General features: G+C 42.0%; 2 protein-coding genes across 3 annotated transcripts; both read left to right on the top strand.

Moving 5' to 3' along the window:
- The first annotated feature begins 429 nt into the window (after window positions 1-429).
- enam (enamelin) lies at window positions 430-3,110 on the top strand. Its single transcript, XM_072670588.1, has 8 exons — window positions 430-475; window positions 652-712; window positions 876-899; window positions 1,012-1,089; window positions 1,187-1,213; window positions 1,682-1,711; window positions 2,041-2,103; window positions 2,489-3,110. Exons 2-8 carry the CDS (start codon window positions 659-661, stop codon window positions 2,954-2,956), a joined length of 744 nt encoding a protein of 247 aa, XP_072526689.1. The 5' UTR covers window positions 430-475; window positions 652-658; the 3' UTR covers window positions 2,957-3,110.
- Window positions 3,111-4,354: 1,244 nt separating this feature from the next.
- cnga1a (cyclic nucleotide gated channel subunit alpha 1a) lies at window positions 4,355-11,197 on the top strand. 2 transcript variants are annotated; one of them, XM_072669937.1, is made up of 7 exons: window positions 4,355-4,485; window positions 6,354-6,524; window positions 6,613-6,663; window positions 6,762-6,941; window positions 7,021-7,125; window positions 8,108-8,214; window positions 8,419-11,197. In XM_072669937.1, exons 2-7 carry the CDS (start codon window positions 6,373-6,375, stop codon window positions 9,894-9,896), a joined length of 2,073 nt encoding a protein of 690 aa, XP_072526038.1. In that variant the 5' UTR covers window positions 4,355-4,485; window positions 6,354-6,372; the 3' UTR covers window positions 9,897-11,197. The 2 variants fall into 2 exon arrangements, with proteins under 2 accessions (XP_072526038.1, XP_072526037.1); XM_072669936.1 differs by having other exon boundaries at window positions 4,355-4,499.
- The last annotated feature ends 829 nt before the right edge of the window (window positions 11,198-12,026 follow it).

The following is a 12,026-nucleotide window of genomic DNA, read 5'->3' as shown; positions in this document are numbered from 1 at the left end:
TGCAGGGCAAGCCTCTCTCAAGTCTCTAATTAAATGGTTTGTGAAATCTGAGCACTGACGCCACTGTGAAATTCTTTGTTTTAACCAGTTTTAGCTTGGCACAAGCTTGTTCCCGTTATGATGTACGTAAAAGGCAGCCCCCAAAGCCACCTTTATGCAAACACACCACATATTTCCGACAGCACTGTCAGGCACAGACAAACCCCCCTCCAGAAACATCTCAAGTGGTTGGTGATTGCACTTCATTTTTACCGCCGTCTTTTTTAAGAACTGCACATCAAGCGGAATTTTGCAGTGTATAATTATACATGATGAGCAATTAACGTTTCTGACTACTTTATAAAGAGCACAGTTCTGTGATTGGTCGGTTCTAGAACTTCTTGACTATATATTGCATCTGTGCTGAGCAATCAGGTACTCTAGTTCTCCAAGAGACTCTACACATTCACCTTACCTTGCAACTTTAGAAGAAAAAGTAAGTAGACGTTTGCCTGCCTTTGACACTGCTTTTAACAGGAGTTGTAGAAGCTAGGACAACAGCAACCAATGGATGGACCATGCTTTCTAAGACCAGAGCTTGTAAAATTATGTTTCTACTGAACAACTCTCAGGAATTGTCTGCAATTCATGCATTTCTGTCTTCTTTTTAAGGACCAAGATGAAAGCTGTGGTGCTCTTCATGTGTTTTGTGGGCTATACGCTAGCCGCCCCAGTAAGTGATTGGTCATCCTTACAAAATTCTGCCAAAACTGCAGCTAAAGTTCTTACGGGTGAACAAAATGACCAAATTGATATTGTTTCCTTTCCTCATCATACATTGTTTTATGTGGCAGCTTCATTCACACAATATTAATACATTGCTTTTCCCTCTACAGGCGCTTGACAGTGGCAGCCAAGAGGTCAGTCCACAGTCTGGAACCCATTCAGTTGTCAAATTCAGACATATCCTGTACATTATCATTGATGATTGCTTTGTGAAACTGATTCATGTCCTGGGTTCCCTTTGTGTAGCAGCAGATAGCCGCCCATGCTCACACGGCCCTGCAGCTGATGGAGCTCTACAGAATGTATGGCCACCTGCAGCATCAGGTCAGTGCTGGTAGAATGGCTTGATTAGCAATTGCAGTTCACCGAATCCCAAAGGCAATCTCACCAACACACTCCTTTTTTTCCTTTATATTCACAGGGAGTCGCAGCTCCTGCTCCATCCCAGGTTCCTGAGTTTTTTTTCTTAAAATGAGTAGAATAATCATGTGTCATTTAATCTCTAGCTGCTGCCTCTGTAGTATATGTACATGACTATTTACATTTTTTAATTTCTATGGTTGCATGCGATACTATTGGCTGGTAATCATTCAAAAGATTAAAAGTATATGAGCATTAAACAGGTGACTAGATTTGACTGATATTTCATGGTAGACATTTGAATAGGACATGTATAGACTCTGAAATATACACATACTCTCTGAAGAACCAAGGAACCAAAGAGATCAAAGAGCCTGTCATGGCTGTTTGATGTCTGAGAGCTGGTGAGGTTCAAACTATCCATAAAGAATGTATTAGAAGTACAAACGCACTCCACTTTTTATGTACTTCGTATTTTGGACCCTCATGTTGTTGGATAAATGAAAAAGCAGTGCATGTAATTCTGAAAAATGTGAAATCTCTCTTTTTCCCCCAGGTACAGGCTCAGCCTGCTCAAGCCCAGCAGGTAAGGAGATCCTTCATTGTAACAAATCAGCCAGACTGGGTCAAACCGCTTTACAAAAGAATCAAGATAACTTTCATGTAATTAGTTGTAGACAGGAACATTGCTCAGTGGTCAGAACATTGCTTAAGTTTAACCCCTCCCGGTCACATCACTCAATTTTGTGGGCATCCATATGTGCAACCTATATGGAACCCATGGAAAAAAACCTTCTGGGATACCCATATGGGCCCCACATAAGTATGTATATATGCTTAGCTGAGAAGACAGGACACTTCTCTGATGTGGGAGACAACACAACCAGTATTGATCCTGGCATAAATGTCTTTCAGCCCTTCTTGTTCAATGCCTACCCAACACTGCCTAGAGGAGATGGTTCTGATGAGGAGGCACAGGTAAGCCATTCAACAAGAACAGTGGTGTCTTACTTTTCTCCTGGAGATCTACTGTATGTTCCTGCTGGGCAAAGATGGCAAATTCAGGTGCAAAAAGTACAAATATCCAGCAAATCTGTCTAGGCAGTTGGAACCAAATCCTGCAGAGCATTTTTACTTTCTGGACCTTCAGTTTGGAGCTTCAGTTTACCCAACCACCACATCTGAGTCTCTCCAGAAGCTCTTGTTTATCTGAAATGTGGGTTGGAGGTTAAAAAAGGAAAATAGATCTCTAGGAATAAGACTAGGAACCACAAAACTAGACCCCTGTAAGATCCAGATGTTGTCACCAGGAATAATTTGTCCCATTCCATGATCATCTTTTATCCCTCTTAATGTATCCTAGCCCAATTACGGTGCATTTTATCAAGCCTATGGCTACCCGGCTGCACCAGCGGCACCAGTGGCACCTGCAGTCCCGGTGAACTCCGATGAGGCAGAGGGAGCAGAAGAAGCCGAAGCTGAACCAGCACCTGAAGCAGAACCAGCACCTGAAGCAGAACCAGCTGCCGAAGCAGAACCAGCAGCCGAAGCAGAACCAACAGCCGTAGTGGAACCAGCAGCCGAAGTCCCAGTCGTTGACCCAACAGCCCCTGCTGCCTCTACTGTTGACCCTGTTGCTGTTGACCCACAGGTGGCTGTAGAGATCGGCATTGAGGTTCCAGCTTCTTCAAACATCCCTGCCACTGACATCCTTGCAGCTGCTGCCGCCGTTGCTGCTGACCCTGCCCTTGTCCCCCAAGGGGCACCGGTGGCTGTGGAGATTGACACCACAGTTGTGGGGCCTGAGGAGGGTGCTCCCATAGTTGCATAGTTCAGTCTTTTCAGTAATCAACTGATCGAGTCCTCAGAAGTAACCCTCTCTATCTGTGGGCTATATTCAATGAGCCACATCACTGCTGTACTGGACTGTAAAGGTCACAATTAGCAACATAGCACAGGGGTGGAGGGGGCTACAGTTTACAGTCTGTGTGTGTTTGCGTGGCATGGGTGGGTTGGTGGATGGAGAAAAGCTGTATTTTGGTGGAAGGTTGATTTGTGTGAACCTCAATGTGAAAATAGAACCTCTGGAAATGTGAGGTTAACGTATGTACAATTCAGTCTTCTCTCTGTATTCTCTGTATTTGTGTCCTCACTTGTTTTTCTTCAAATTAAACATGTCCATCTCCATCCTGCAATTAGTGGTCTCTTTAATTCAGTCTAGAACATGTCTAGGCAGTAAGAACTGACATCTTGGGAAAGAAAAACATCGTAAATATGGGTGATCTATCTAATGATTGACATCATGAGGGATTTCTAGACATTATATCTGACATCATAAAACAGGGAAATGCTCTACTACAAGCCGAAATGCCTAAAAACAGGGTGAGCCATCTTCTAACATTCTTACAGTCCTGTAATTAGAAGTATTAGATATAACCAACTGCCACCAGTACTGTTTTTACAGCATGTCTAGCATTTTCATGCTAAATGAACCAAGAAGTCTTTCATGGTAATTACACAATGTCTATAGAGATTACCACTCTACTTGTCAACTAACCAAACCTACAAATTAGAACAGCATCATACGTACGACATCTACAATAACCTTCTAACTATGACTTTCACTGAAGCAACTGCATAGATGAACATTTGTGGTTAGCAAGCCAGACGGCTCGCTATAATAGGATCACAGAGATCTGGGGCAGAGTGTTGACTCAGCAAGTGCGCGACTCTCTGCTGCGAGCAAATCCTCCACACCTCTCTCTCTCTCTCTCTCTCTCTCTCTCTCTCTCTCTCTCTCTGATTCAGACATAGAAAGAGAACACACTTAATGACACATTACTGGGAGAATTTGTCAGCAAAGCCACTGTTAGCAAAAGCTAGACAGTTAGGCACTAAGTTGTTGATGGAATTCTGGAGCTCCTGTGCTGCACACAAACCTGATTATTGGATACAATAATATCTGAAAAAAATATCAGATAATCAATAAATTGCTCAAATAAAATGAATTAATGAAGGAATCAATCAAATGAACAATCTGCAGACATTTATTAATGAAGAGATTAGACTTTGCAAACATGTTTAGCAGCCTAAAGAGTAAGGGAGGGGATAACTGACTTTGCCACCGTCATTTCATCCTCTTATTAGTTATCCAATCCATTTGAAGGTCAGCGTCCTGGAGCTGTACAACAGTGACAAATTACGGTTCCCTGCTTTCTACCAAGACCAAGATACAGCTCCTCTAAATTCCATTATACAGGCATTTTTCGATTACGGTGGAGGAGTACTAAGATGAAATGCAACTCTGGAACTTTAACTGGGTGAAGCTGATGTGATTACTATGCCAAAAGGACACATTTGGTAAGTGTGGTCTGGTAAGTACCTGTCTCCATGTCCATGTCCATGCTTGCTATCTATCTATCTATCTATCTATCTATCCATCTATATATATATATATACAGTGAGTCCAAGAAGTATTTGATCCCTTGCTGATTTTCTTTGTTTGCCCACTAATAAAGACACTATCCTTCTGCACTTTTAATGGTAGATATATTCTAACATGGAGAGACAGAATATCAAGACAAAAATCCAGAATATAATTTTAAAGAATATATTTTAATTAATTTGTATTTCAATGAGGAAAATAAGTATTTGATCCCTCTTGCCAAACACACTCAATACTTAGTGGCAAAGCCTTTGTTTGCAAGCACAGCGGTGAGACGTTTGTTGTAGTTAACCACAAGTTTAGCACACACACCAGGGGGAATTTTGGCCCACTCTTCTTTGCAGATCCTCTCTAAATCATGAAGGTTGGTGGGCTGTCGCTTGGCAACTCTGACCTTCAGCTCCCTCCATAGATTTTCGATCGGATTGAGGTCTGGCGACTGGCTGGGCCACTCCATGACCTTAATGTGATTTTTCTTGAGCCAATCCTTTGTTGCCTTTGCTGTATGTTTAGGGTCGTTATCATGTTGGAAGACCCAACCACGGCCCATTTTCAGATCCCTGGCAGAGGGGAGGAGGTTGTCCCTCAGGATTGTGCGGTACATGGCTCCATCCATCTTCCCAGTGATGCGGTGAAGTAGCCCTGTACCCTTGGCAGAGAAACACCCCCAAAACATTATGCTTCCACCTCCATGCTTGACGGTGGGCACAGTGTTCTTGGGGTCATAGGCAGCATTTTTCTTCCTCCACACATGGCGGGTGGAGTTGAGGCCAAAAAGTTCAATTTTGGTCTCGTCTGACCACAAAACCTTCTCCCAATAACTTGGTTCATCTTTCAAATGATCATTGGCATACTTGAGGCGCGCCTCCACATGTGCTCTCTTCAGCAGGGGTACCTTTCGGGCACTGCAGGATGTGAATCCATTGTTGCGCAAAGTGTTGCCAATTGTTTCCTTGCAAACTGTGGTCCCAGCTGCCTTCAGGTCATTTGCTAACTCCTGCCGAGTGGTTGCAGGACGATTTCTGACTGTTCTCAGCATCATTGCCACCCCACGAGGCGAAATCTTCTTTGGAGCACCGGGCCGAGGTCTGTTGATTGTCATGTTATACTCTTTAAACTTTCTGATAATTGCACCAATAGTTGTTACTTTCACATCCAACACCTTACTAATCTTTTTGTAGCCCATTCCAGCTTTGTGAAGGTCAACAATTCTGACTCTGAGGTCCTGTGACAGCTCTTTGGTTTTACCCATGTTGGAGACTTGAAATCTGTGTGATCTGTCTGATTCTGTGAACAGGTGTTTTTCACACAAGTGATTAGTGAGAACAGGTGGCTTCAGGTCAGGTAACAAGTTGATTGGGAGTGTCTAACTGGTCTGTAAAAGCCAGAACTGCTAATGAATACTAAGGGATCAAATACTTATTTCACTCCATGAAATACAAATCAATTAATATATATTCCTTAGATTTATTTTCTGGATTTTCTTTTTAATATTCTGTCTCTCCATGTAAGAATACATCTACCATTAAAAGTATAGAATGATCATGTCTTTATTAGTGGGCCAACGAAGAAAATCAGCAAGGGATCAAATACTTCTTGGACTCACTGTATATATATATATATATATATATATATATATATATATATATATATATATATATACATATTCTCAACAGAATGTATATATATATATATATATATATATATATATATATATATATATATATATATATATATATATATACATATTCTCAACAGAATCCACTCACATTTCCACTCATAGAACAAGGAGATTAAGAACCATGACCATTGTGAGCAGTTCGGCGACTCTTATCATGCCTCCCCGAATGGATCCAGTCTTGGAAGAAGACTCAGGAGAAGACAGTGAGGACCCTCGTCCTCCTCCAAGTCCAAGACGCCTCTTCAACGCAAACAACAGCAACAATAATGAGGAGTAGGCTTTTCACCTTTTTGATTTGTTTATGATTATGAAAGCATCATCTACACGAACAACGACTCAATGGATTATTTGTATTCTCCAGGGAGGAGAAGGCGGCAAAAAAGGAGAAAAAGGAAAAGAAGGAGAAGAAAGAGTAAGAATACCTGGCACATTTAGCTCAGTAGGATTTCAACAGTTATATGTTTGTGACGTGTCTTCATTTCTGTTGTGACTTCTTTTGTTGTACGTTAGAAAAAAGGAGAAGAAAGAGAAGAAGAAAAAAGAGCAGAAGGAACAGGAGAATGAAAAAGAGAAGGAGAAGGAAAAGGAGAAGGAGAAAGATAAGGAGAAAGAAAAGGAAAAGGAAAAGGAGAAAGAAAAAGAGAAAGAGAAGGACAAAGACAAAGACAAAGACAAAGACAAAAAGGACAAGTAGGTGTCAGTCACAATCAATGGTTTTCCCATTTCTGAATAAACCTTCATTATCTCTTGTTTCCTTTTTACCATCAAGGCCAAAAGAGGTGTTCGTGATTAACCCAGCTAGCAACCTGTATTACCAGTGGTTGCTTCTCATCACTTTGCCTGTCATGTACAACTGGACAGTGATCATTGCAAGGTAAGGTTCCCATGTATTTTAGTAGAAACAGTTACTCCAACAAAAGCAGGATAAACTATTTTTTAATTCTCTTTGATTTCCGAAGAAACTACCAATGGGTGAATGTCCCAGTACTCTATATAGTGTTTTACATATTGAGTTCATGTGTAATACTACACAACATGACAACTACATATAAACCAAGCTCTTCACTATCAAGAAGCAACTTGGCTCAAAACTCAAAATAAGAAGCATTGCTGTCTCTCATGGTACATGATTTTGTAACAGTAAGCTACAAACTATAACATCAGGTGGTCATCAGTAGTTCCCAGTATTATAGTTGTGGTTGTTGATTCCATGGAAAGACAATGACTGCTATATAGATTACTATTGGATTTCCCAATTATATGACGCTTGATGTTACACAATGATGTACCATGAGAGATAGCAAAGCTTCTTATTTTGAGTTTTGAGCCAAGTTGCCTCTTGATAGTGGAGAGCTTTGGTTCATATAGTACTGGGACACTCACCCATTGGAGTAACGGTTTCTACTGTCCAGGGAAGAAGGCTTTCTACTAGATTTAGGTTAGATTTCTTTGAGGATTTGTTGCATTCAGTGACAAAAGCATTGGTGAGGTTAGGATGTTGGATGATCATCAGATCGAGCAGCAGCCATCATTCCAGAGAACACATTTTCATTGCTCCACAGCTCAATGCTAGGGCGGCTTATATCCCTTTTAGCTCACGCCTAGCATTAGGCTGCATGGTACCAACAGGTTCATGTTTACCTGCTCCAGAGAGTCCTTTTATATTGGCAGTACTTCTCTACAGGTACTAGACAAGCTGTGTGTGTGTGTATTAGCACATCTGTGTCAGCAATAGGTGCAACTTAAAGTAGCTGAATGCATTCATTAGAAAGGATGTCCACAAACTTTTAAACCGAAATAAATACAGTCAATAGTCAAGCTTTTTATGGCAGTAATCAAACATTGTTTTAATGCAGGGCCAGTTTTGAAGAACTGCAGCATAATTATCTGATGACATGGTTCATCTTTGACTACATCTGCGATTTGCTGTACGTTGCTGACATGGCCTTTAGGACACGGACAGGTAAAGACTAGTTTTAGAGCGTTGCTATGGTTCCCTGTACTATTTAAATATAATTATATAGTTAATTTAATAGATATAGTTTAGTTTATAAATAGTTTAGACACATCATTTCTTAAATGTTTTAAAAGTCAAAATGTCAAATTCATAGTTGTGTATATCATCAGTCTTCCATGAAACTTTTACTTTTCCCCACTTTTCAAACAGGGTACCTTGAGCAGGGCTTGCTTGTCAAAGACGAGAAGCTCCTTCTCAAACACTACACAAGCAGCTTTCAGTTCCGACTTGACGTCATCTCCATGATCCCCACCGATTTGCTGTACTTTGTCCTGGGGCTGGACTATCCAGAGATCCGCATCAACAAGCTGCTGCGCCTCAACCGCATGTTTGAGTTCTTTGATCGCTCTCAGACCATGACCAACTACCCCAACATCTTTTGCATCTGCACTTTGGTCATGTACATTATCATAATCATTCACTGGAATGCATGCCTCTACTTCTCTTTCTCCAAAGCGATCGGTTTCGGTTCAGATCCCTGGGTGTACCCTTCACTCGATGAGCCAGAGTTTGGGGACCTCTCGAGAAAGTACTCCTTCAGCCTTTACTGGTCCACCCTCACACTCACTACCATTGGGGAAATGCCTTCCCCTGAGCTGGACTCAGAGTTCTTCTTCCATGTGGTGGACTTTCTGGTAGGCGTGCTGATCTTCGCCACCATTGTGGGCAACATCGCCACCATGATCTCCAACATGAATGCAGCGCAAGCCCAGTTCCAGGCCCGCATCGACAATATCAAGCAGTACATGCATGTCCGCCATGTCAGCAAGGACTTGGAGAAGCGCGTCATCAAATGGTTCGACTACCTGTGGAACAACAAGAAGGCGCAAGACGAGAGGGAGGTGCTGCACTACCTTCCAGACAAGCTGCGGGCAGAAATTGGCATGAATGTACATCTGGACACCTTGAAGAAGGTCAGGATCTTTGCGGACTGTGAGGCTGGCTTGCTGATTCAGTTGGTGCTCAGGTTGCGCCCTCAAGTCTTCAGTCCTGGCGACTACATCTGCCGCAAAGGTGACATCGGGCGGGAGATGTACATCATCAAGGAAGGAAAGCTGGCCGTGGTAGCTGATGACGGGGTTACGCAGTTTTGCGTCCTGGGCGATGGAAGCTACTTTGGTGAGATCAGCATTCTGAACATCAAGGGCAGCAAAGCTGGGAACCGCAGGACGGCCAATATCCGCAGCACTGGATACTCGGACCTCTTCTGCTTGACCAAGGATGACTTAATGGAGGCCTTGACTGAGTACCCGGAAGCTAAAACCATGCTGGAGGACAAGGGAAGGCAGATCCTAATGAAGGATGGCCTGCTGGACCTGGATCCAGCCAACCTGAAGCCTGACCAGAAGGACCTTGAGGACAGAGTGAACCGCATTTACACCACCATGATGCTGATGCAGTCCAAAGTGAAGAAGCTGCTCGCGGACTACGACAAAACCGAGAAAAGCCTCAAACAGCGCATCGCTCACATAGAGCGTTATGCCGGTGAGGAGGTGGAAGAGGATGAGGAGGAAGAGGAACAGACAAAGGAGGAGGATGTTGTACAAGAGCAGGAGAAGAAAGATGATGAGGAGAAGCCTGAGGGGGAGGAAAAACCAGATGAGGAAGAGAAGAAGCCTGATGAGTAGAAGAAGTACTGTAGATTAATTGTATATGAGATAATTGAGCAACTGTGCAATAAGACATTTCCCTGTCAAATCGTGGGACATTCTGAAACATAGCCCAGCAAGTAAAAGAATTACAGCGAGAGAAGCTGGGGCATTTTATATAATTTTATATATTGTTCAGTTATTTATGAACTGGTTTTTCAGACCTTGATTAAGATTAATCCAAGGCAAAAAAGGCAAGCACTACAGTGTAGTAATCTGTCTCTAGGAAATCATCCCAGCCCTCAAACATGTTAATACTGCTCAGTTAGGCACTTTGACATTCATAACCAATTGCCAGCTCAACATAAGTAATCACCAACCCTCCACCTAGACATCACAGCAGATTTCACCTCCAAACCCAACCCTAACACACCTTATTTAGCCAATCAAGCCCCTCAATCAAGCCCCCAAAAGCATTAATTAGATGTATTAAATGGGGTGGGCTAGGGCTGGAGTCAGAATTCAGTAAGGTAGATCTCCTAGGGCTGGGCTGATGACCACTGGTCTACATGGTTTACTTGTATAGCAGTACACTGAAATGGCCACAAGACTGCAGCAGAGAGTCTTTGACTGCCAACTGTACTGAGAATGCTGTGATTTGTTTATCTCTGTATTTAGTGTCTGAATATATACTGTATGGGCTTTTGAGAATTTAGTATTGCAGGATCTGCTCACTCCTGAAACAATGAATAAATGTGGTATATCCATATGGCATATCCATATCTCTCATTTTACTCTTTCAATCATTACCACCTATTATCTATGAATGGTATGTAATTACCTTTCAATTACATACTGTATTTGTTAAAGGTCAGCATTTGTTTTGCTGTGTGGCATGTGTAAATGGTCTGTCGGCTGTTTCAGGTGGATGCTTGGGTGTCATATGTCGGTTGCTGTGATGCTCTGGTAACTAGGATGTTGCTTGATGGTTGTTAGATGGCCGGTGGGGTGCTGCTAACTAGTGACCATGCCATGTCTGATGGTGACTAGAGAATGCCTGGGTGGTTGCTTTCTTATGCTATCCAAGGTGGTTGCTTGATATAATTGAGAAGCTAGATATGCTTGCCAAGCTGTTGGTATGGTATGTCAGATATGTCAGGTTGTAGTGATGTGGATCATCAGTTGGATCATCAACGTTTCCCAGGTGGTTGCTATGCTATGGTGTATGCTATATGGTTAAAAGCTAGGGGTGAGGGGCTCAGGTAAATGTGTGTGTAATATTTTATATTTGACTTTTTATTGTTATTATTTATGAAGTATATTCCTAAATATCAGTAGAGTTAAATGGATGAACCTTTATCGCTATCAGCTTTGAGTTGGAGGATCTGCCATTTATTTCATTACAGAATAGAAAGTCTTATTCAGATGGTTTATAAAAGTTGTACTCTCAAAAATCTTAATTTTGAACACTGATGCTGAAAATAAATTTAGATTTTAATGAAACAATAAATATATATTGTATTCTGAACACTGAGCTGGACTGGAGTTTTTTCGTCCGCCATGTCAGCAGGGACTTGGAGAAGCATTTCATCAAATGATTCGACTGCCTGTGGAACAACAAGAAGGTGCAAGATGAGAGGGAGGTGCTGCGCTACCTTCCAGACAAGCTGCGGGCAGAAACTGGCAGGAATGTACATCTGGACACCTTGAAGAAGGTCAGGATCTTTGCAGACTGTGAAGCTGGCTTGCTGATTCAGTTGGTGCTCAGGTTGCGCCCTCAAGTCTAAAATAGTGTGCTCTGGAACTTATTTTCTGCTTTTTTTATGAACTTAAGAGTTTGGAATAAAGTATTCCTTACAGAAATAAAAAGAACTTGTACACCAACAGGAGGATTTACTACAACAGGCAGTTTAATACGTTTCAGATTTAATATGGATCTTTTCTTGAGATTGTGTTCGCACATTAGCTATAATCATGGATTTGCACTCATTTATTATACTGTAACTAGCTGTAATGTACTCTAATTTCTGAGTTACTCTAGTTAGCCATGCCACAGTTTGGAACAGAACCCAGGTGTTCAATACACCGCAACTGTACAGTAGATTAGATCGGTCATTGTTTAAATGTAGGCTGAGACTGAGGCTACTGTGCATGATTTTGCGTATCTCA

The sequence above is a fragment of the Salminus brasiliensis genome, chromosome 24, assembly GCF_030463535.1.
Source record: "Salminus brasiliensis chromosome 24, fSalBra1.hap2, whole genome shotgun sequence".
NCBI lineage: Eukaryota > Metazoa > Chordata > Actinopteri > Characiformes > Bryconidae > Salminus > Salminus brasiliensis.
The sequence above is the reverse complement of the archived record's forward strand: the minus strand, read 5'-3'. Positions and strand labels throughout refer to the sequence as shown.